We start from the raw sequence: 22873 nt of genomic DNA on the forward strand, positions 1-22873 counted from the left end.
GATGTAGCAGCATAGCAGACAACCGAGAGAGAAAGAGTGAGTGCCAGTCTCCTGTTGTCCTGCTCCCATGTGACCACCTTCTGTATTGGGACGTCCAGACACAGTAAAAACGAAACAGAAACTGGCTGTGGAAAAGCTATTATATTAAATTATTTAGGGCGCTCTGAGGCTTGCCAGCACTTTTTCTGAGCTTTCGAGGTCCTGGACCTTCATTTCACGCAATAAATAGAGTAAAAAAATATAATGTCAGTACTCCTTTAGAATACAAAATAGAGAGAAAAAAATGTAAGTAAACTTCTAAAATACTGCTTATTTCTACCTAGCTGAAGTAAAAACCTAAAATAAATAAGAATCACAGCTCTGTTCTTAATGAACAACTCATACTTGCAAACATACAAATCACACTTTGCTAAGTAAAATGACGTGTACAGCTTTGGTTAGGCTATGGCAAATTTGCTAAAGCAGGGAAGTGCATACAAATTGTCACTCCAAGCTCGTGTGGATTCCTATGACATGCAAACAGGTGCTATTTTAGAAGCAGCAAGCAGATTAAAATCTTGCATAGTTATGTAACATTACAGCTTTCTACGCAAATTAAATGTTCTGGTTTGGAATTTGGATACATCTTCATTCCAAGCATTTAGTACTATCATCACATCTTACAGTTTTAGAGAAAACAAGGAAGATGTACATAGATAAAATCAAACAAACAGTGGCTAGTTGACATGCTTAATTTGCTTGATATTTTTGTCATTGCTGTAGTGTAGAATACTGTACAGTGATCCACACTTATTTTTCCTCAGAGTATATTCCAACTATATGGAAGTTATGAAACCTACCTATTATGTTCTACATTAAAGTTTTAAAAAATCCCAACATCTTTTGTCAATCAATTAACAGCATAATGCATGCTCTTGCTTTTGCCACAATGCTACTTTCAAATGAACTGCTGCCACCATCAGTGCATAGGTTATGATGAAAGCCCCATGACTATAAGTAAGGTGTCAATGTGGTCAGAGTAAACAGCACATACTAGCTATGACAATGATGCCCTGCTGTACCCACTAACTTTCTCTTCGGTGCTTTGGCGCCTTAGGGCCCCTGCATCTGCAGTTTAACTAGCTATTTTAAGCAGCACTGAGCACCACTTGGTAAGAGTGCCAACAATGCTAGGTGTAGCAATAGCCACCTATTTAGGACTGTGGCCCCTATAGGGTGGCTCCTATAGCATGTTGTGGACAATGTGAAAGTGAAAAATTCGAGCATGGGCAGAACATGTTGCACATTCCATAGCTCCAAGGCCAGCTACATCACAAACATGCCTTTTCCACAGCCTGTCTCATTTGTGCCTTTGGTGGGTGAAGCCTTGACTAATTAACTGAAAAAATAAATAAAGCAAGCCATAACGACAATGGTTCTGCTTTCTGTGTTCCTCTCCACAACAAAAAAGCTTTAGGCATCCTCTCTAAACTTGGGATGGAGCTGCGTTTACTTTAGTATACTATAACCACGTACCCGGGCTGTGCAAGTCAGACCTGCATGACAGTGTCTGACTTTGTACGGCAACTCTACTTTAACCGTTTAGTGAACAATGTTGCATATTTCCACAAAGCAAGAAATGGCACCAAAGATAGGTGCTCGCAACATTTGGGGCTTTCTCAGAACATTGCTGCATTTACGCAACATAGCTTCGAATACTGCACATCATGGGCTGCTACTTACACAACATTGGTGAAAGCTAAGCCTAGACAAGCATGGCAGACACCTCACGAAGGTGTCATCAGTGATTCAGGTAAGTCTTCACAGTTTTCACAGTTTCAAGTTCATTTCTGGGCACAATGGATCTAAACAAGATATCTCTGGTCGTTGTCTACATCTTGAGTGAGTACACATTAAGCAGCTTTCTTAAATCAGAATAATTTGTCTGCGGGGGGAAAAAGCTCCTATAATTGCAAAAATGAAACAGTGTGCACCAGGAATTATTTTTTATAACAGAACGGATGAAATAGATTTTAGGTACTTTTATGGTCACGAAATACCATCTGATAAAACGACAGCAACTTGCACGGGAGCGACAATGACACAGAACTAAATGTTCCATTATTTTTTTATAATGAGGACTTGCAGATACATGAAGTGTAGATACATGAAGTTGATTTTTTTTAAGAGGTGTTCTGAGTTTACACGTGCACTATAAAAGAGAAACACAGCAATAAACTATAGTGAACTTGCACAGAAGCTCTTCCTGCTGGCAGAGTTCAAGACCAGCCTTGCTACATCAGTTTATGAGCAGTCAGAAAAATAAAGGCAGAGAGGAAGACTTAGCAATGAACCGGTGGAGGAAGTTATCTAAATGAAGAAAAGGGCCACTTCAGTACCGTGTCCATCTCAAGATGTCAGAAGAAATCATGAATTATTTCCTGATTTTTAAGCTTTGTTTCAGTACACAAATAATTTTGTCTCCTGACTGAAGATTAGGCCCTGGGTGACAGCGGTACGAGATTTATGGATGCAAGGAGCCTGAACGAGTTAGGCTATGCTTACACTTGGAGGCAAAAAGGGAGGAAGTGGCAAAAGCCGCAAGAAATCCACTCACTGCACAGATTAAATGAGAGGAAAACCAGGCCGTGAGGGCAATCAGTGTTGGACTGAAGTTTTCCCCACAGAGACAGTGGAAAGTCCCTTCTGTTCACAAGAAGCTGCACTTGCATGCACACACGATTTCTTTAAATTGCCCCACACTTCATGCATGCCCGGTTATATACCTTGGATCTAACCTTAAGCCTTCGACTTCCACCAAGGCTTCCCCCAAAGATATACAACCTTTTTGTCTAGGCTATGGTTGGGCATGCATTTATCGATGCCTATGCATTCTGCATAGGGATGGCCGACACTACAGCCTGTGGCCACTGCGACGATGAAGAAACAATCTGTTTTGTTCTCTGCCAGTGTTCGCAGTGCAGTATGCAGGGACAATTGCTTTCCCTTGTGCTCAACCGGTTGTACGACTGGCCTCTGCTGGAAGAAAGAATTGTACAACATCGACAGGGCTTTACATTGCATCAGAAGGCTGTGCAAGTGCTACTGCATTCCTTGAGACCCATCGGCCTGTATGAACACCTCCAATTGGAACCCATTTCCTGTTTCTTGTTTCTTTAACTCTTTCTCTCTCTTTCTGTCTTCTTTCAAACCCCTATTCCCCCCCCCCTCCCCAGTGCAGGGTAAAAAACCAGAAACTTGTATTTGGTTAACCACCCGGCCTTTCTTCTTTCTCTTTTGTAAATTGAAGATGGCACCGAAACTGTCAGCCACCATGCTCATCGATGAAATCAAAAACAACCCCGTGCAGAAAACAACTGGCTAAAATAATTGAATCTCTTCTTCGTCTTGAACAACCACTGTTAAAATTCAATCCTGAAGAAGAGTGCAGACAAGAGGCAAAGTGGCATGCAATCACTGCCTTTGATGACAAATGAATCAATGAATTAATGTCCTGATTGAAATAGTGTGGTGATGATTGTCAAGATGCGGAAAAATGTGCGCAGAGTAGGTAGAGGCGGTGAGTGGCGGCAGTGGTCGCAAAACAAATGTGAACATCTCGGATATGCACAGCACAGAATTTCCAAGAAAATACGGTGCTGCACATGCTCGGGAGTCTGTGAGCATTGTATAACAAGAACGTAGCACGCTACCAGTAACTTATGTTTGTACTAGTAACTTATACCAGTACCAGTAACTTATGTTGTACCAGTAACTTATGTTGTACTAGTACACATCTACTAGTACACATAAATACCCAAGAAAGTGGATGGGGAAACGGCGCCGCGGTAGCTCAATTGGTAGAGTATCGCACGCGAAATGTGAAGGTTGTGGGTTCGGTTCCCACCTGCGGCAAGTTGTTTTTTCATCCACTTTAATTTCCATTAACTTATCGTTTCTTCATTCAATTTGTTAAGCACAAGTAATTTCCCCTATGTTGTCCTTGGTGTCAGTGTTTGTTGGCTTCTCATGATATGACTAATAAAAATCGGGCCCCTTGGTTAACCCCCTTTCTTCTCGTTTAGGAATCAAGATGTACAGTATGGTCCACTCTTAATAAAGAGAATACCAAATTTGTATGCCAGCACTGATTACAGCTCAGTTCCAGTATATGACGGTCAGGTATGGTATGGTATGGTATGAGGAACTTTATTCATGTCCTGAAGATCAACCCTTAGGTTGACACAGGCGGCTCCCATGTTGGGACAGTAATGCTTAACCTTATCACCGTATCGTATGCCTTCTGGACGGCCTGTGCTTAATCTAAATGAACTGCACCTGTGAAGGACTCGTCGCCACCAGTCTCTTTCCTTGTCACAGTCTGTGAAAGACACAGGACACTGCCAAAGCATATGATCCAGAGTAATGATGCCATTACACTTCTCGCAGTTGATTGGTACCTCTCTTTCTGGATATAGCTTGTTAATAAAATTTGGATTTGGATAAGTTCTTGTCTGTAACAATCTCAGAGTCACCACTTGAGTTGTATTGAGCTTAGCGTGTGGCATTGGGAATTTTCTTCTGTTCATGTAGTAATGCTTTGTGATCTCACTATATGTAAGTAATTGGTCCCTGTTCTCCTCCTGTATATTGCCACGACCTTGACACAACTGACAGCCACTCAGTGCAATTCGGTGCCACATGCTAGGCATGTTGGGTGGCTCCCAGTAGAAGGCAACGACGAAGGTGCCAGGACAGCTAGATAAAAGATCTATTGCGTCGACCGAAGTCTTTGGTGGCTTTGTCTGTGACAATATCATTATGGTCCTGGTCGCATAGTTCATGGATAGTAAGTCCTCGTGCAGCTGTGTTAGCCACATCGGTTAAATTCTTCCGAGATGGATCGACAGAACCCATGTGTGCAGGAAACCAGCGGGCAGCCCTTTTGGTTACAAAGCCTTTGCTAAAGTGTCAAATAGCCATCTTAGAGTCGCTGTAAAGTCGCGTCCACTTATTATTCCTTAAAGCCAATGCTATTACTACTTGTTCCGCGACTGTCGTGTCTTTAGTCATGATTGTAATAGCATCCCGAGTGAGACCATCTGCATCTACTACTACTGCCGTAAAGGCTTTCTTTCCTCTGACTCATGCAGCATCTACAAAAGACGCATGTTCTCTGTCGTGTTCTATCTCTTGCAGGAGAGCTTTGGCCCTTGCCTTTCGTCTTTCCAGGTTGTGCGCTGGGTGCATATGAAGGTCCGGAAAACATTTTTTTTTATTAATAGAATTTCTGTTGAACAGAATTAAGTGCTTTTCTTCCCTCTGAAACTAATGAAATAGTCATGTTCTTTTGTAAAGAATATCAACGAGGTTATCAGTTTAACAGCGGACCTGTGTTTTGCGGCTATCTTTTATTTAATGCACAGAAATTTTTGCTTTCCAGTTTCTCTCCGCAGTACAGAAGGGCTATACTAACTTTATGGCAGGTGAGCTATCGTAAGGCCTATCTGCGTGACAGATGAAAGAACCATGCATCACGTGACTCAATCGCCGCTCCGCACGTAGCCGGCGCCGATAGTAAACAGCAGGTGCCATCCGCACTGTTTCATCTTCATGTCTGGTGTCACTTGCCACCAGTCAAACATTCTGAAATTTGGAGGGTATCGGCAAATTCATGCGACAACCCCCCAGCCCCCTCTTATTCATCTACCATCTGCACAAATGCATGAAACCGGCCGTGACACTCTCACGCCCGCCTTATAAATCCAAAGCTAGTCTTGTGACGGGTTGCTCGAAGCAACAAAAGGAGACCAATGTGCATCTAGGAACGACGTCAGGAACGAGAGGCTGCCGTACGGTGTGTCATATATATGGCGGCTGTGAACAACTTTGTTACCATCCCGTGCACTCGCTTTTGTTTCACTTTCGTTGTTAAAATCTATGCGAAGCTTTCAAAACTTTGCGTAGTTTTTAACAAGTGCATTGGATCAGCATTAGTTTTTTTTCCTTTTTTGCATACCACATACTGACATAGCACGACCACATTTACATGCCTACACGTCATTTGCAGCGAAGCATGCATATACCCGGCTAATTATTATCTTTCCTCCAAAGCAAAACTCACCCAACACATGACCACTGGGACCCCGTCCAAGGTTTTTCTTCCTCTGAGCGGTTCCTGGTAAATTTTAGTTTATGCATGCATAGTCAGCATTTCATGCCATGACCAAATTGTCGTGCTATGCCCAGACTTGCTCATGCTGCTTTGTTTGGTGTTGCGGCAGATGTTTGTTCTACCACTTTCAGATACATAATTCATTCAGAGTGCACAGACATTGGCAACCCAGCTAGAGGTATGAACGGCAAAATTGTAGTAGCAGTACTTTGCTAAAAAGCTAAGGGCATCCCCACCCTGTCTTTTACTTGTTTAGATACGTTCACAGTGTTCCAGCACGATCAAAAGTCATGCTTTCTATACTAATGTGGAGGTAATCTGCCATGACTGAAATCAAGACACGCCGTCATGTCAGTAGTTCCATCCCCACATTTCCCTAGCTTTGGACAAATTTCCCTTTTTTAATGACAAGGTCTAACATCCTTAGATCAGGGCAAATTTCCCTAGAGTTGGCAGCACTGTCCAGGATACACATCACTTACAATGAAGTTGTGGTTCTGGTAACTTTGGATCTAGAGTGGGGCTTCCAGCAAACCATTGTGAGCATCACTTCAACACATTAACATTGTCAGCTGCTCACCCAACTCCCCGCCACCAACCATGACAAAAAAGGATATATAAAGGCTGCCCCAAACCAATGATGTATCATGCCTCATCAATAAAGTATGAAAAATAAAAGAAAGATTTGGGGTATGGTGCCAGCTAGATCCTTACACAAGGTCTAATGCGAGTTTCAAATGTACCTCAGCTGACTAGAGCATTTTACGAAGAATGAGTTGGAAAGATCAGAATAATGTTGAGAAGTACTGTACCTCGTTCTGAAGCACCTCATGACACGATCGAGCACAGAGGCATTTCCGGCTGACAAAGTTTTAAACACTGCGGCAATAGCCCTAGAATATATATTTAAACTCGAATCACCACCTTTGCAGAAAGTATTGAACTATAAATATTTAAGCGTAACAACAACCAGTAACTTATCTTGGAACATATCCATAAATACCATCTACTTCTCTACTTTGCAGAAGTTATGCTTTCTATGGCGGAAGTTTAAAAATGCTTCCTTATTGTTCTCCCATTACGCCTAATCTGGAACATGCTTTCATATTGTGGGACCTTACCCACCTTATCGGCTATGGCGTGGCGCTGCTAGCACGAGGTCGCAGGATCAAATCCCAGCTGCGGCGGCCTCATTTCAATGGGGGCAAAATGCAAAAATGCCTGTGTCCCTAGCATTGAAGGCACATTAAAGATCATCCTCTGGTGGTCAAAATTAATCTGGAGTCCCTCACTACGGCGTGCCTCATAATCAAATCGTTGTTTTGGCACATAAAACCCCAGAATTCAATTCAATTCAATATTGTGGGACCCTAATACAAAATGCAATATCAAAAACCTGTAAAGAATCTAAAGAAAAGCAATATGGTTCACTTACAGCAAATTTTCAGCCACTGACTCCCCCACTGTATTATTAGACTAATGGGATTGACCTACTAGAACTTAGAAGAAAAAAAAGCAGATTGTAATACCTTTCACTACTCTTTAATGACACGCTATCAATAAATACCTCACCATATTTATCACCCTTGCTAACCAGGCATACATAACAGTGCCTTCATTCTATTACACCAATTTTTGTGAGAATGGATACTTTTAGGTTTTCTTTCCCAAGGATGATAACAGACTGGAATCGACTGAAGCATTGCCCCATAACCTGCAAAAATGTTGTATCCATTCTTTATTTGTGCAGTGCTTGTACATTTCTTACTATTAATCTGCATTTTGCAATGTCCTCCCTGCTTGGACGTTTTGTCTGTGGTTTATAATAACGAAATAAATAAGTAAATAAATATATATATATATATATTTTTTTATGTGCTCCACACTAAGAGGTGTGAATTTGCATGATATTTCCTAGTTATAACTTGCGTGTTGCAGCCATCATGGTTCAGGGAAAACACGGGTAAGGCGGGAGATAGAAATTCAAGACAATGAGCAAAACGAGAACTAGCTAAAAGCGGGAGCCAACAGTTCGACAAGTGAAAAATACAACTCAACTTGTCGAAATGTTGGCTCCCGCTTTTACCTTGTTCTCATTTTGCTCATAGCCATCGTGGTTGTAGCACTTGAGAAGAACATTACAGGCAGCCTAACTGGTGCAGCTGATATGCAATCAGCAAAGTACAATGTTGGGATCATATGTGCACAGCTGTCAAGGTGTGTGGTGCAAAAGGAAAAAAGAACAAACGGACGGAACAAGCACCCTTTCTGTCCAAGACACTCTTTCTGTCAAATTGTTGTTTATGATTTTTGCCTTTCACACTACACACCTTGACAGCCATGTACTGTGTGTTTGTGTTAAGTTATGCATTGTCAAACTATGCGAAAATTGCAGCTTGCGTAAGTGCAACACCATGCCTTCTAGGTCTAATATATATATAAAAGAAATAAGCATACTTTTCCTACTAAAAATAATCATGGATTCATTTATTCTAGACATCAGGCAATGACATAACTAATCGAGCAAATAAATAATGTCGGCCAGCCACCTGTTGCTTGAGCTTCTCCGAAATGTCCCCAAGATTTACATCAAAGCCACCATAAATGTTCCACAATGTCCTTCACATTTTCACAGCTTGATGATACTCTATGATTAATGCAACAGTATTGCGGGGCAGACCATTTTGTAATAGAAGGCATCTTTTCTTGTAAAATTAAGTATTCCCATTATTACAGTAGCTCTTAATTGACCGTGCTGTTACATGGCTGTGCAATCTTTAATGAAAAAAACAAAAAAGAATATGGCATGTTTTTCAAAAATGGCCATTAACAGTCATAATGAGGAGAAAGGCAGGCTGGCCCACCTCCAGGCCAAGGGCACTTTTGACTGGATGAATAGGTGGGTGAGCCTGGTCTGTTTTGTTGCCCTGCCGCGGAGTCAAACCATCTTGCAAAAGGCGACGTGCAAAATCTGTAAACATAATTCCAGTTGGTTTGTGCAAATACAGTCAAAATTCAATGATATCAATGAAAAAAGTTCCAGAATAGGAGCTCAGCATGCCAGTTTTTGTTCCTTGCATTGCAATTACAGCACAGCTAATTTGGATTTGGATTACTTCTGTAAACCTCAATTTGGCACATCTATCTCTGCATCTGATTTTGTGCATCTACATCGACATTTAGCGAGAAAGTGTGCTTACAGAGTAAAATTACTACTTTTCCAGACTACTTTTACTACACATGATGCTACAGTAGACTTCCATTAATTCGACTCAGGTTCATATGATTCTTTGGTTAATTCAATCCTGAACGAAGGTCTCAGCTGGTGCCCATGCATTTCTATGAGCCCAAACTTGCATTATTTCTATCCTAATATTAGAATAGTGCAAATACTGCTAAATGAATCTGTGGTGTGTTCAGACATTTTTTCTGGATCTTGCTTAATTCGATCTGCCGGATAATTTGATCAATTTAGTCGGTCCTGTCAGGGTCCAATTAACGGAAGTTGACTCTAATAAGGCATCAGCCTGATCCAGAATTTAGGTTTCATATAGCTACCAATATTTAAAAGACAGCATATTTTTTATAACTGCCATGAATTAGACAGCAACGTGTTTCATAATATGATACTGATGATTTATGTTGTCTTCGCCTTTGCATTGACTCATCATTCCGGGAACTCGGATCTGACACTTATATAAAACAGAAAAGACACAAGAAAATAGGAATAAATAATTCATCTTACGGTCACATCATTTTTGTAAGAAAGCAACATTGTTTGCTACTGCAACACAACTTTTGTCACAGAACCTAGCACTTAGGCTGAGTCATGAATTTATGCTTGTTTATTCAGCCAACATTTAGACAGTGTTAGTCTTTTCACAAAGGTAAACACAGAGGCAACAAAAAGAAAGCAAATCTGTTCTAAAGTAAGCCTAAATGTTGATACCAGTGTATATGAACATGACAACTTCAAAATATTCAGTAGAGTGTTGAATTGGGCAGGTTGCTACATTACTAAACTTGAAGGAAACAGCACTAAAGACAGGATAATGAAGAGAGGAGACAAACAGGGTGCCGTGTCTGTCTCCTCTCATCACTGTCCTGTTTCTAGCACTGTTCCCTTCACACTCAAATGCTTCAAATCAGACACTACAAATGGGGTGCACATTATCATTTGGTTGAAAAGCATTACAAAGCAAATTTACCCTGGATTACTTTTTCGCATAGCCTCCCAATAAGACATTTTATTATTTGGCAACTAATATTTCAGAAGGGTGGTTTGCTGGGAGAGTTGGTAATATTTCACTTTTTTTTGTTCTCATTGATGCTTGGAATTAATTTATTAATGGAGTTTTCTCACAGTCATATGTTGCTTGACTTTCAACTCTAACCCTGCCGCCCCCCCCCCCCCAAAAAAAAACTCTTTAGGCATGTTAGCACGGTACTACTTGAAAGCATTATTTGCTCATATGTTTGCTGCATGTTACATTTTTCTTGTTACAGGAATCCCTTTTTAGTGTTTCCTGTGGCAATGCAAGGATACAAGTTTGTCAAGTCGCCTCAGCTCTATCTCTTTCCCACAAATCTTGCATTCCTTCATGGCATTAAATTCTTTTATAAACCTTTTTATGAACGCAACTGCATGCATAACATAAAGGGCCCTGATGTGGTGTGACAGCATCAGCAGTAGTGCACCTCCCCAACGTGGGTCTTGTGTTTGGGCTTCCACGAGAGAGCTCAGGTTGAGGTCAGCTGGAAACTTGGTGGTTTCAGTACGTGGGTAGCTAATGAAGCCATCAGTATAGAGCTTTTCCGCCACTTGCATAGTGTCCTTGGCTGTCATACGGAGTTTCCTGGATGCCAGTTTCTCCAGCTCCTGTGGCCATTGTCAAGGACACATACACAAATAATGTATGGTTTTTTGCTGCAGTCAATGGAAATGGTAAGAGACTTGGACATTCGACAGGCAAAAATTTTTCCCGTGCCTCTGTTAAGCAACACAGGCTTTTCAAGAGTACTATGCCTAACATAAAAACAAGGACTCGACGTTGTGAATGTTAAGCAGGCGAAAATGAAATTCAAGGAGAAAAATGCTTCAGCATTACCGCAAAGGCAGAATCTCTGGCAATGAAATACGAGAACAAAAATTGGCACTTGCCTTTTTACACAATGTAAAAAACAATGAGCAACAATTAAAACAGTGGATCAGATTTTACAAGTTTGACAAAACGCATCAGAAAAGATATAAACAGGCATTGTGAAATTGGTTCAACACTTACCACAGTGTCCATAGGTTGTGGTCGCCATTTTGACTTTGGTTTACTTTTGACTTCAATCACTTTTGCTTGAGGAGGCTGCAAAATAAAACAGAAAAAGAGCAATTTCTGTTTCTCGCACTGCATTTGCTTCAAATGGTTGTATGCAAATGACAGCAGAAAAAGCTTACATTCCCATGTAGGCACCGCTCATACAGTAGGAAACAGACGTGGTAGTCAAACAACCGATGCCGTTTCCACAAAAACTCGGCTTTTATACCATCCTTCGTGTGACACACTAAATGACAAAAAGCAGTATGACCAAAAATTTTCTAGCATCAAATGTTGTGACACAAGCCAGCAATTTTTGAAAAACACCTTACAACAAAACAAATGTTTTTTACTATGTAATCAGGACACTTATATTACGTGACTAAACTGCCATAGTTATGAACCATGGACCTTTGACACTACCACATTACCAGTGTGTTTGTTTGCCTGTATAGAGATAACCTGCATTTCTGCCTTGCAAAGAGGACTGAATCTTATACAGTGGTAGCAAACAAAAAATTGCAAATCATCAAGTGTATGAACTTGTATTTCATTAATGAGCATCACAAACCCATTCGAAAGCTTTACTATGCTAAACACGTAACAAATGTAATATTCATGACAAAAGCAACTAAACCAAAAGCCTCCCCAGCTTGCCATTTCAGTTCACTGAAGTCATTACAGTCTGGCCGCAACATAACTTTAAAGTGAAGCAGGTATGAGGTTCAAACCACAATGAAAGGAATTGCTAGGAAGGCTGTCCTCAGTGTCAATAACAAAAGTAGTTTGACGAACTGTTTACATCAAATTAAATATCTAACTGTTATTGGGGGCACAAACACAAATACATCAGACATGCTCATATCATATTTCAATGTATTTACTCATTTAATAACAGCCCTACATTCACACCGAGGGCACTGCTGTAGGGAGGGGTGTACACAGAAAGGTACAAGAAATCTGACATTAAAATTGGGCATTGCACAGAAGGCTAAAATATCAAGAAAAACAAACAAACAAATTCAATAGCAGGTGTTTTGAATGAGTCACTAAATTCCAGTGGTAGCAATATGTCATATAGTACAAGTAAAACGATACAAAGAAACAATGACAAAGTGTGTCAAAGAAATAATAATAATAATAATAATAATAATAATAATAATAATAATAATAATAATAATAATAATAATAATAAATGTGACCCATTAAACTGTAGCCCATATTTCAAAGTCTGAGCAATTATTATCATATTTTCAGGTTTTGCAGTAGGAAAACTGCTATGCACACAAGGCAAATAACTTACTTTCAATTTTCCAGAAAGGCTCTGGAACAAAGTTGAGGATGGCTCGATATCTCTCAACTACAAATCCAAGTGTAGGAAACTGACAGCTACCATAGCTGACAAGCCGGTCGCCTAACTCTTGTGGAAACTCTCGCTTCAGCCGAAGAGTTTGCAGCCGAGTGAATGCAGCACCTGGTGTGTCCAGTGAATTGTGAAAAACAGTTGTCATCAATGGCATGCAATGGCACCCACTTCAATTAGAAGAGACACAATGACAATGGTGGGCTATTAGACTAGAGTTGCAATAGCTAAAAAATGCTGCAAGTATGCCATACCTATCCTGAGATCAAGCTCTCTGCGCACGCAAACAGCTGCATTGAGCCTTGCATCAGGGTCAGTTAAGTTGGCAACCGCACGTGTCACTGCAGCAGGTGTGATTTCAGAGAACCGAGCTCTGTATACTCTCAGATTTGGCTTCACTGCAATGCAGACAGAAATGAAGATGAGCTTGTTTGAATGTGCAGCAAAAGGGTGCAATTGCACAAGTGCTATCAGTGTCTGCAAGCACGAGGAGAAAGTGCTAACCTTTCCGGCAGACGCCAATGATCTCAAAACCAATGTTCTCGCCTTCTCGGTCACAGTCCGTCCAAATGATAAGTGTGTCACAGTACCTTACTTCCCTTTCCAGTGTTTGCTTAATAAGCTCATACTTTTGGTCGGGGCACATCTCTGCAACTGGAGCATCAAAGAGCTCTGACGGAGCACATGAATGCCTGAAATGATCAAGGAACCAATGAAATGCAGGAATTTTTGTGGTCACTTGAAAGCGAAATGGACGAGATTCTCACATTGCACAGTACAGCAACACTACAAGCAACCTCACAGATTTCTGCAGCACATCATGCCATGCTTCTTACTGGTTGACGGTTGTCCTCCTTCATTTAATGAAGAACTAAACCTATGCAAAATGCACAGTATTGAGTCAGTCAATGAATTATAGCAACAAAAACGATTTGTCACAAAGTTGTTGGGGTGTGCGAATAGTGATTTTTGAGACCAAATTCAGTAGTGCCAGAAGTAAATCGAATTGAATATTGAATAGTTTTTTAATAATGAACAGTCATTATCACAACTGATATATAATGTAATGCCCACTTATGTAATGCCCCCAATAAAGGGGCCCTTAAGGAATAAAACTGAACTGATATAAAATGATGCTCACATCCTAGTATTCTTAAAGTTAGCAAGTTTCTGTCATTACATAGCACATTATGAAGCATTGTTTACTAAAAATGCAAATAGGGCATTAGGAGCCAACAAGTAGTTTCTTCACATGCACAGGACTCTTAACAGGATGCTAATGATCGCTGCATATACAGCCTGTAAAGTATGGCAACATAAGCGATGTAGCCGAGGGGGTGGGGAGGTATCCTGTAAGTCGCTTAGTGGACATATCCATTTCTTCTGCTCTGATTGGTTGAGCTGTATTACACATCAGAAGGTGACAGACAGCCCCAGCCAATCGGCACTTCAGCAGCAGACGAAATGGACATGTCCACTAGGTGGCCAATTACAGCATGCCCCCCTGCTCCACTATGCAAGTCCTCATGTTTTGTATCTGAACAATGTCTGCAGGAGTGAAAGTTTACTGTACGCTTGCTCCAATTTTATGTTTAATTGGGCGCAGTTGACATTTTGAAATATTCAAAAAGTACTTGAAAAATATTTGCATTTACTAATAGTGACTATTCGATAAAGACTGAATCAAATAGTATACTATTCGATTCGTTATTTGAAAGTTTCGAAAATCTGCACACCGTACAACGTTCCTGCATGGAATCGTATCACAGGCCTTACTGCATGACAGTTTTTACAAATGCTGATCAGCTTTAATTTGATTTTCTATCACTCATATTTTAATGTTAATTGCTGCTGTCGTTCAATTTCCTTCCATGTTCCATTTAAATTTGAATTCATATGCTACAAAAGTATGTCGTTTCACTTATGCTTCAGATAATGCTGTTTCCCCTTTCAGTGAAACAAAATGAAAGTCTCATGCACTTGTCAACACTCACTTGCATTCATACTCACTTCCATTCACACTTACTCTTCGACTCACTGTCACTCGCTGAGATATATACTCACACTCACCGGCAGTCACTCACGTTCATACTCATTACTTCCACTCATACTCACATTAAAAGGGATTCACTCCCGTTCGCGGGCACGTACTGTGGTACCGGGGCTTAGCGGAGAGACGAGAACTAGAAGTCGGATTCCTGATTAATAAGGATATAGCTGGTAACATACAGGAATTCTATAGCATTAACGAGAGGGTGGCAGGTCTTGTTGTGAAACTTAATAAGAGGTACAAATTGAAGGTAGTACAGGTCTACGCCCCTACATCCAGTCATGACCAGGAAGTCGAAAGCTTTTATGAAGACGTGGAATCGGCGATGGGTAAAGTCACAACAAAATACACTATACTGATGGGCGACTTCAATGCTAAGGTAGGCAAGAAGCAGGCTGGAGACAAGTCAGTGGGGGAATATGGCATACGCTCTAGGAATAGCAGGAATTAGTAGCATTTGCAGAACAGAATAATATGCGGATAATGAATACCTTCTTCCGCAAGCGGGTTAGCCAAAAGTGGACGTGGAGGAGCCCAAATGGCGAGACTAGAAATGAAATAGACTTCATATTCTGAGCTAACCCTGGCATCATACAAGATGTGGACGTGCTCGGCAAGGTGCGCTGCAGTGACCATAGGATGGTAAGAACTCGAATTAGCCTAGACTTGAGGAAACGGAAGAAATTGGTACATAAGAAGCCAATCAATGAGTTAGCGATAAGAGGGAAACTAGAGGAATTCCGGATCAAGTTACAGAACAGGTATTCGGCTTTAACTCAGGAAAAGGACCTTTGTGTTGAAGCAATGAATGACAATCTTATGGGCATCATTAAGGAGTGTGCAATAGAAGTCGGTAGTAACTCCGTTAGACAGAATACCAGTAAGCTATCGCAGGAGACGAAAGATATGATCAAAAAACGCCAATGTATGAAAGCCTCTAACCCTACAGCTAGAATAGAACTGGCAGAACTTTCGAAGTTAATCAACAAGCATAAGACAGCTGACATAAGGAAGTATAATATGGATAGAATTGAACATGCTCTCAGGAATGGAGGAAGCCTAAAAGCAGTGAAGAAGAAACTAGGAATAGGCAAGAATCAGATGTATGCGTTAAGAGACAAAGCTGGCAATATCGTTACTAATATGGATGAGATTGTTGAAGTGGCCGAGGAGTTCTATAGAGATTTATACAGTACGAGTAGTACCGACGACGATAATGTGAGAAAGAATAGTCTAGAGGAATTTGAAATCCCACAAGTAACGCCGGAAGAAGTAAAGATAGCTATGCAAAGGGGGAAGGCAGCTGGGGAGGATCAGGTAACAGCAGATTTGTTGAAGGATGGTGGGAACATTGTTCTAGAAAGACTGGCCACCCTATATACACAATGCCTCATGACCTCGAGCGTACCGGAATCCTGGAAGAACGCTAACATAATCCTAATCCATAAGAAAGGGGACGCCAAAGACTTGAAAAATTATAGACCGATCAGCTTACTGTCCATCACCTACAAAGTGTTTACTAAGGTAATCGCAAATAGAATCAGGAACACCTTAGACTTCTGTCAACCAAAGGACCAGGCAGGATTCCGTAAAGGCTACTCAACAATAGATCATATTCACACTATCAATCAGGTGATAGAGAAGTGTGCGGAATATAACCAACCCTTATATATAGCTTTCATTGATTACGAGAAAGCGTTTGATTCAGTCGAAACCTCAGCAGTCATGGAGGCATTACGGAATCAGGGTGTAGACGAGCCGTATGTAAAAATACTGAAAGATATCTATAGAGGCTCCACAGCCATCGTAGTCCTCCATAAAAGAAGCAACAAAATCCCAATAAAGAAAGGCGTCAGACCGGGAGATACGATCTCTCCAATGCTATTCACAGCATGTTTACAGGAGGTATTCAGAGACCTGGAGTGGGAATAATTGGGGATAAAAGTTGATGGAGAATACCTTAGCAACTTGCGATTCGCTGATGATATTGCCTTGCTTAGTAACTCAGGAGACCAATTGCAATGCATGCTCACTGACCTGGAGAGGCAAAGCAGAAGAGTGGGTCTAAAAATTAATCTGCAGAAAACTAAAGTAATGCTTAACAGTCTCGGAAGAGAACAGCAGTTTCCGATAGGTAGCGAGGCTCTGGAAGTGGTAAGGGAATACATCTATTTATGGCAGGTAGTGACCGCAGATCCGGATCATGAGACTAAAATAAGAATAAGAATGGGCTGGGGCGAGTTTGGCAGGGATTCTCAGATCATGAACAGCAGGTTGCCATTATCCCGCAAGAGAAAAGTGTACAACAGCTGTGTCTTACCAGTACTCACGTACGGGACAGAAACCTGGAGGCTTACGAAAAGGGTCTACTTAAATTGAGGACGACGCAACAAGCTATGGAAGGAGGAATGACGGGTGTAACGTTAAGGAATAAGAAATGAGCAGATTGGGTGAGGGAACAAACGCGGGTAAAGGACGTCTTAGTTGCAATCAAGCAAAAGAAATGGGCATGGGCAGGACATGTAATGAGGAGGGAAGATAACCGATGGTCATTAAGGGTTACGGACTGGATTCCAAGGGAAGGGAATCGTAGCAGGGGGCGGCAGAAAGTTAGGTGGGCGGATGACATTAAGAAGTTTGCAGGGACAACATGGCCACAATTAGTACATGACCGGGGTAGTTGGAGAAGTATGGGAGAGGCCTTTGCCCCGCAGTGGGCGTAACCAGGCTGATGATGATGATGACTCCCGTTCATACCCACATCCATTCACACCATTTGTCATTCACTAATGCTCTATCTCACGCCTGTAAAATCAGTGTGGAGCAAGTATGAATCAATGTATTCAAGAGTGAGTTTGCTGACCTATGCTTTCATGGTTATCAGTTACAGGGATGTGATCTTGTAGCGATTCCTTTTCTGATACTATTAATTTTCGGGCTTCATCAGTGGCCAAAGCGACGCTCAGCCTGTGTTATCAATGGGATCAGCTGGCCATTAACAGTGCATGATAAGAGTGCAATAGAAACCAGCAGAAGGCATCACTCTAAAATCGCGGCCCCCGTGCTTCAACTGCACGAGAGAAAAACTGCAAAGACTTATTCCAGATTAAAACGAGATTATTCCACTTTTTAGTTCAAGATTAGTGACTCAAAAGCCAAGGTTAGTGTTAAATAGGCACACACAACAAAAACAAGAAAGGCACAGACACTGTCACAGTGCTGTAGTTATCCTGCCTGTGAATGACCCACTATGAACCAGCATACAAACTCCCGAAGGTCATCATGCATATAAAACACTAAGAGGAAACATCAAATCTAAGCCTGGATTGTGATGATGTTTAGTAAGCTGACAGTTGTGTGGGTCACGATAGACGTGCAACCAAATATAATGGAAGCAGCAACAAAAAGGGGGAAAAATAGCAAATTAAAGAAATAAGAATAAGGCATTGAGCAATGTCAACCACGTACAACAAAATACATTACGCCATTCCTGTAGCATTAACACAACAAAAAGCTGAATAGGGACAGAAAGGCTCAATATCAGAAACATGCCTATATAGCACACAGGTGGAACAAACAAAACATTGTTTGGTCCCTTTATCTGCAGTCTTTGTATGCTTACTGACTTCAATTCTCTTACTCTTAACATGTGATTTTGAAAACGATAATAAACATGACTGCTGTGTACTTCCAGAATATGGCCAAGTACAGCCTTCCTATACATAGGTATGGCCAGAGCACTGTTGTGCAGCACAAAAAATACACGGGCAGGTCGTTTGTGGGAGCCTGAAATGCCAGTTTTTGAGATGCAATCGTGAAGACTCCAGTACAGACGGCGTACAAAACGCATCGCCCCACGCTGCATGGTTGATACTTATTGAACCGATTTGCAGGACGAGTTCATCACTATAAAATTGAGATTCTCTCAATTTTCTGGGTAACACAGGAAAGCTCGCAATCATGAAAATGTCACATCACGTCAAACTGAAACATCGTTACAAGCAAGGAAGGACGGAAGGGGACAAGGGGAGCGCCAAGGAAATGTAATCCAGAAGTACATGTTGCTGGGCTAGTCGGTTCATATTGCTTAGTAGGCCATAAGTATGATCGCTTAGCGCAAACAAGGAAAGACGGAAGAGAACAAGGGGAGCGACAAGAAAGAAGCAGTTGCCGCTATTAAACTCGACCTGCCATCGGCAAATGAGAATGGAAATGGCATATTCAGCGGAACTTTGCTGCGATGTAACATGCAACGTTACAGGCGATCGACTGACAGCAACCCACCATTTCCTGTAGCTACTCACAAAATCCAGGTTCAACAAATGTCCCGACACAGACGTCATGACCATTCTACATGTGCTGTTGAAAATTCTGTAATCAAACTCGTAGATCTTGTTGTATTTCGACAGTCCTTCGCGTCGCTGATGCCGCCCTTGCGACAAGAGATCTGCAATATTCTTCGCAGCATCATTCTTTTCGGCCACATTCAAGACTCGCATCCTTGGGTCAGGAACTTTAGAAGTAATGGTTACGTGAGATAAACTAAAGCCATGACAGCAGGGGAGCGCGGGATTTGCGCGAATTGAACTTCGGCGCCGTAAGAAAACACGCAGGCAAGTCAACATCAACGCAAAACACACCACCACGAGACCTACTAAAATACACCGACACACTACGCACTAAACCGCCGTGCGCGTGCACTTTGTTTTGGTATGGCAATACAAGGATTTTCATGGTTTCATGAGTTGCTTATAGGTATTATCTGGTTGGACTGGCTTCACAATCATGCCAAGCTGCTACGCGGTTTATGCTAGCATGGGATTGAACCTGAAGTGCTGAACCAACGGAACGCTGGCAGTAGAGGTTGTGGTCAGAAATGTCACGAGCACGGCCACGCGCATAGGTGGTGTCTGTCGTCGTACGCCGCTTAGTTTTATTAACGCGCGTGCAAGTGAAATGCACTGAACTTAATGAATTCGCTACCATGAATGCGTTAAAGGCTAAAGGTATTGCTTTTTTTTTTTTCATCAAAAGCCGCATGAACAGCCACTAAAGTATACCACTCATCAAATCCGCACAGCTCCATGCGCCACGAGAGAGCCACGAGACGTGCATATGAGGGATCGCCAGCAGTTTGTGCGCAGGCGCGGGTAAGAGCGGGCGCGAGAGAGGAAATCCTGGAGATCCTAGAGGCTTTTGCATGGCTTTTGCGACGGTTCGCCGTGCTCCCTCACGGGTTGCAGAATCAAGCGTCCTTCCTTTCTTTAGATCACTATCGTATATAGCTTTTGCTCCTTGAATATGACTCCAGTTGGTTCTTTATTCTATGACGATTCTGGCGACTCTGCCTAGGCACTACTAGGCCACGCTAGCACTACGGAGCAGGTTTCTTAGCGCGTGTTGTAGGCGTTTGTCCGGAGCGGGGTCGAGTTTACGCTCCGACGCTGGCTGCCGGCGCGCTAAAATGGTGGAGTAGCAGGCACTGACGCCCGATTTGGCGACCGCTGTCTCCGACAGACTGTCTCGCACCGGATCATAGCTTTCTCGCGCCTTACGGCGATGTACCCTGTAAATAACGTCACAGCTGTTTCTGTGGGAGCAGTAGCGACCGTAGTAGAGACTGGGCCGCGCATATTGAAAATCTAGAAGGCACATCTTTAGCAACCGCGGCTGAACGCAAGTGGGTTAAAGGCCGCCGGTGACGATGACCGACTCATCACCAGCGCCGCAGGCGCTAGAAAGTCTGTCCGACGTATTCAGAGACAAAGTTCTGACAGGTGTTGCAGAAGTCGCGGGGCGCGGTAGTGCTGAACTTATCGTCACAAGTTGGCGGCTGGAAGTAATATCTATTAAATTGTGTTTTTTACTAATTATAACAAACTGTCATCGCATTATTGGCGGCGCCTCCAGGACACCAAATTTAAGTGGCAACGGGGACACCAAAGCTAGAACCCGGACTGGTGCGTGGGTAGGGGCTCGCCGAGGCTTGCGCGTGCCAGAGGTGTATAAGATCGGCTGTCCGCTATCGCGCACAGCCAATCTTTTATGCGAACACCCCCTGGCACGCTTCGGGCTCCGCGACCCCAACCCACGGGCCGCTCTGCTTCCAGCTTTGATCCCCCCCACTACCCCTTGGGTGCCCTGGAGATCCTGCGCTGCCTGCTTTATTATAACCTCAGGTGCTCTTATGAAGTCTCCGTTTGTCGGTTACATGTGCCCTCCAGGAGCAGTACTTGTAAAAAATCTAATCTATCGTCGCGACGAAAAAAAGCGACCCGCGATTTATACAACACCAGTCAGAACCTTGCCCCTTCAGACACAGCGATCACCAAATGGGGCGTCCGTGCCCACTGCCTTACCACGCGGGCAGCGAGCGGCGGAGCGTAAACAGTCTGGACCGCACTCCGCAATGCCGGCATGTCTAGGGGATAAAAGCATACAAGACGCGCTAAGAAACCTCCTCCGTAGTGCCTAGGCACAGTCATAAGGCGAAAGCCTTCAATGGCTCATGCTCGCGGCGTCCGTCCGTCCGTGCCCTGGAACGATACCAGGTGTGGCCTCTCTCCCTCACACTCTCTCAGCAATCACGTGATGGCACAGCGGCAAGCGCAGCAACGCTCCTTCGTCGGACGTCTCGTTGCAGCAGTCGAGTTAGTCGGATGGCTCCCAAGCGGCCCAGTGATGATACCAAGGGAAGCGGTTAGGAGAAGCGCCCCAAGAATGTGGATTCCCCCGATACCAAATGCCAGAAGAATGAGCGAATGCGCATGCGGCGGGCTAACATGTCACCGGGCGCCAAGGCCAGGGACATGGCATAGTCAGTCGAATGGGCATAGGCTTTTGCTGAACACACTTTGGAATTTACAAAGTGTCCTTCAATTTTTTCAATGAGCAAAAGCCCCCAGATTTCCTCTCTCACGCCCACTCTTACTCGCGCCTGCACACAAACGACTGGCGATCCCTCGAATGAACGTCTTGTCGAGACACAAGACGTTGAAATGAACGCTTCGTGTCTCGATGAGACGAACGAGGTGGTCATTTGAGGGATCGCCAGCAGTTTGTGCGCAGGCGCGAGTAATACCCGTCACACGGGAAGATTTAATGGTATTCGCATCCCACTAATCGGGATTTACACGGGAAAATTTAATGTCATTCGAATGGAACGACATTTGCCATCAAATGAGTTCGGGGAACTCATTCGCATTCAATTTCGAACCGAATGTATACTCTTGACCCCAGATAGACAACAGCGACATGCAACGTGAAAATATAATGCGTGCATCAGCTGAGTCAGAAGAGGTTTTTTTAGACTTATAAAAAGGAATAATTATTTTTGCCGCAATATTTTCACCATGGGCTGCGCTCAAGCGCTATTACTCTTTGCATCAGGAGTCTGTTGTTGCGGTCAGCTATATTGGATGTGTTGATCGAAGTACTTTTAGTTCAAAATGTTTTCGTCTGTTTTAAAAGTACTCGTACAAGTTCTTAAACGTGCTTAATAAGCACATTTCTTTGAATTTCACAAATGTTTTTACAGATCGTCATTGCTATAATTTGTGAATGCCATTATATTTTACTGCGTAGCACCGCAAGAGACTGAATGGCATTCAATGCAACGAATGCCATTCAATTCGAATGACATTAAATCTTCCCGTGTTACAGGGGTATAAGAGCGGGCGCGAGAGAGAAAATCTGGGGGCTTTTGCTCCTTTCAGTGCATGTTGCAAGGTCATGTTGTATGCGTTTGTCCTTAGGCGTGCCAGCATTGCGAAGTGGGGTCGTTTTTTTACGCTCAGATGCTGGCTGCCGGCGTGGCAAAGCAGCGGGCACTGAAGCCCCATTTGGCGACCGCTGTGTCGAGCAGACTGTCTCGCACCTGTGGCGCTCATGCTAAGTCTGTCGTGCTGGATCACAGCTTTCTCGCGATGTACCTTGAAAATAACAGCACACAGATGTTTCTGTGGGAGCAGTAGCGACCGTAGTGGAGGCGGGCTGCA

General features: G+C 42.8%; 1 protein-coding gene across 8 annotated transcripts in view; it reads right to left on the reverse strand.

Annotated features, from left to right (window-relative positions):
* Positions 1 to 22873, reverse strand: part of Top3alpha (topoisomerase 3-alpha) — a 59486-nt gene that overhangs the window by 34829 nt on the left and 1784 nt on the right. For 2 of the 8 annotated variants that reach the window (XM_075701560.1, XM_075701551.1), the window contains exons 1-8: positions 19161 to 19682; positions 13331 to 13518; positions 13081 to 13224; positions 12767 to 12937; positions 11604 to 11710; positions 11437 to 11511; positions 10853 to 11033; positions 9019 to 9125 (exon numbers count right to left, since the gene is read on the reverse strand). In XM_075701560.1, the coding sequence (XP_075557675.1) occupies positions 9019 to 9125; positions 10853 to 11033; positions 11437 to 11511; positions 11604 to 11710; positions 12767 to 12937; positions 13081 to 13224; positions 13331 to 13518; positions 19161 to 19501 (1314 nt within the window). In that variant the 5' untranslated portion in view covers positions 19502 to 19682. The other 6 variants (XR_012829998.1, XM_075701590.1, XM_075701578.1 and 3 more) reach the window with 6 other exon arrangements.

Source organism: Dermacentor variabilis, chromosome 1 (assembly GCF_050947875.1).
Source record: "Dermacentor variabilis isolate Ectoservices chromosome 1, ASM5094787v1, whole genome shotgun sequence".
Lineage (NCBI taxonomy): Eukaryota > Metazoa > Arthropoda > Arachnida > Ixodida > Ixodidae > Dermacentor > Dermacentor variabilis.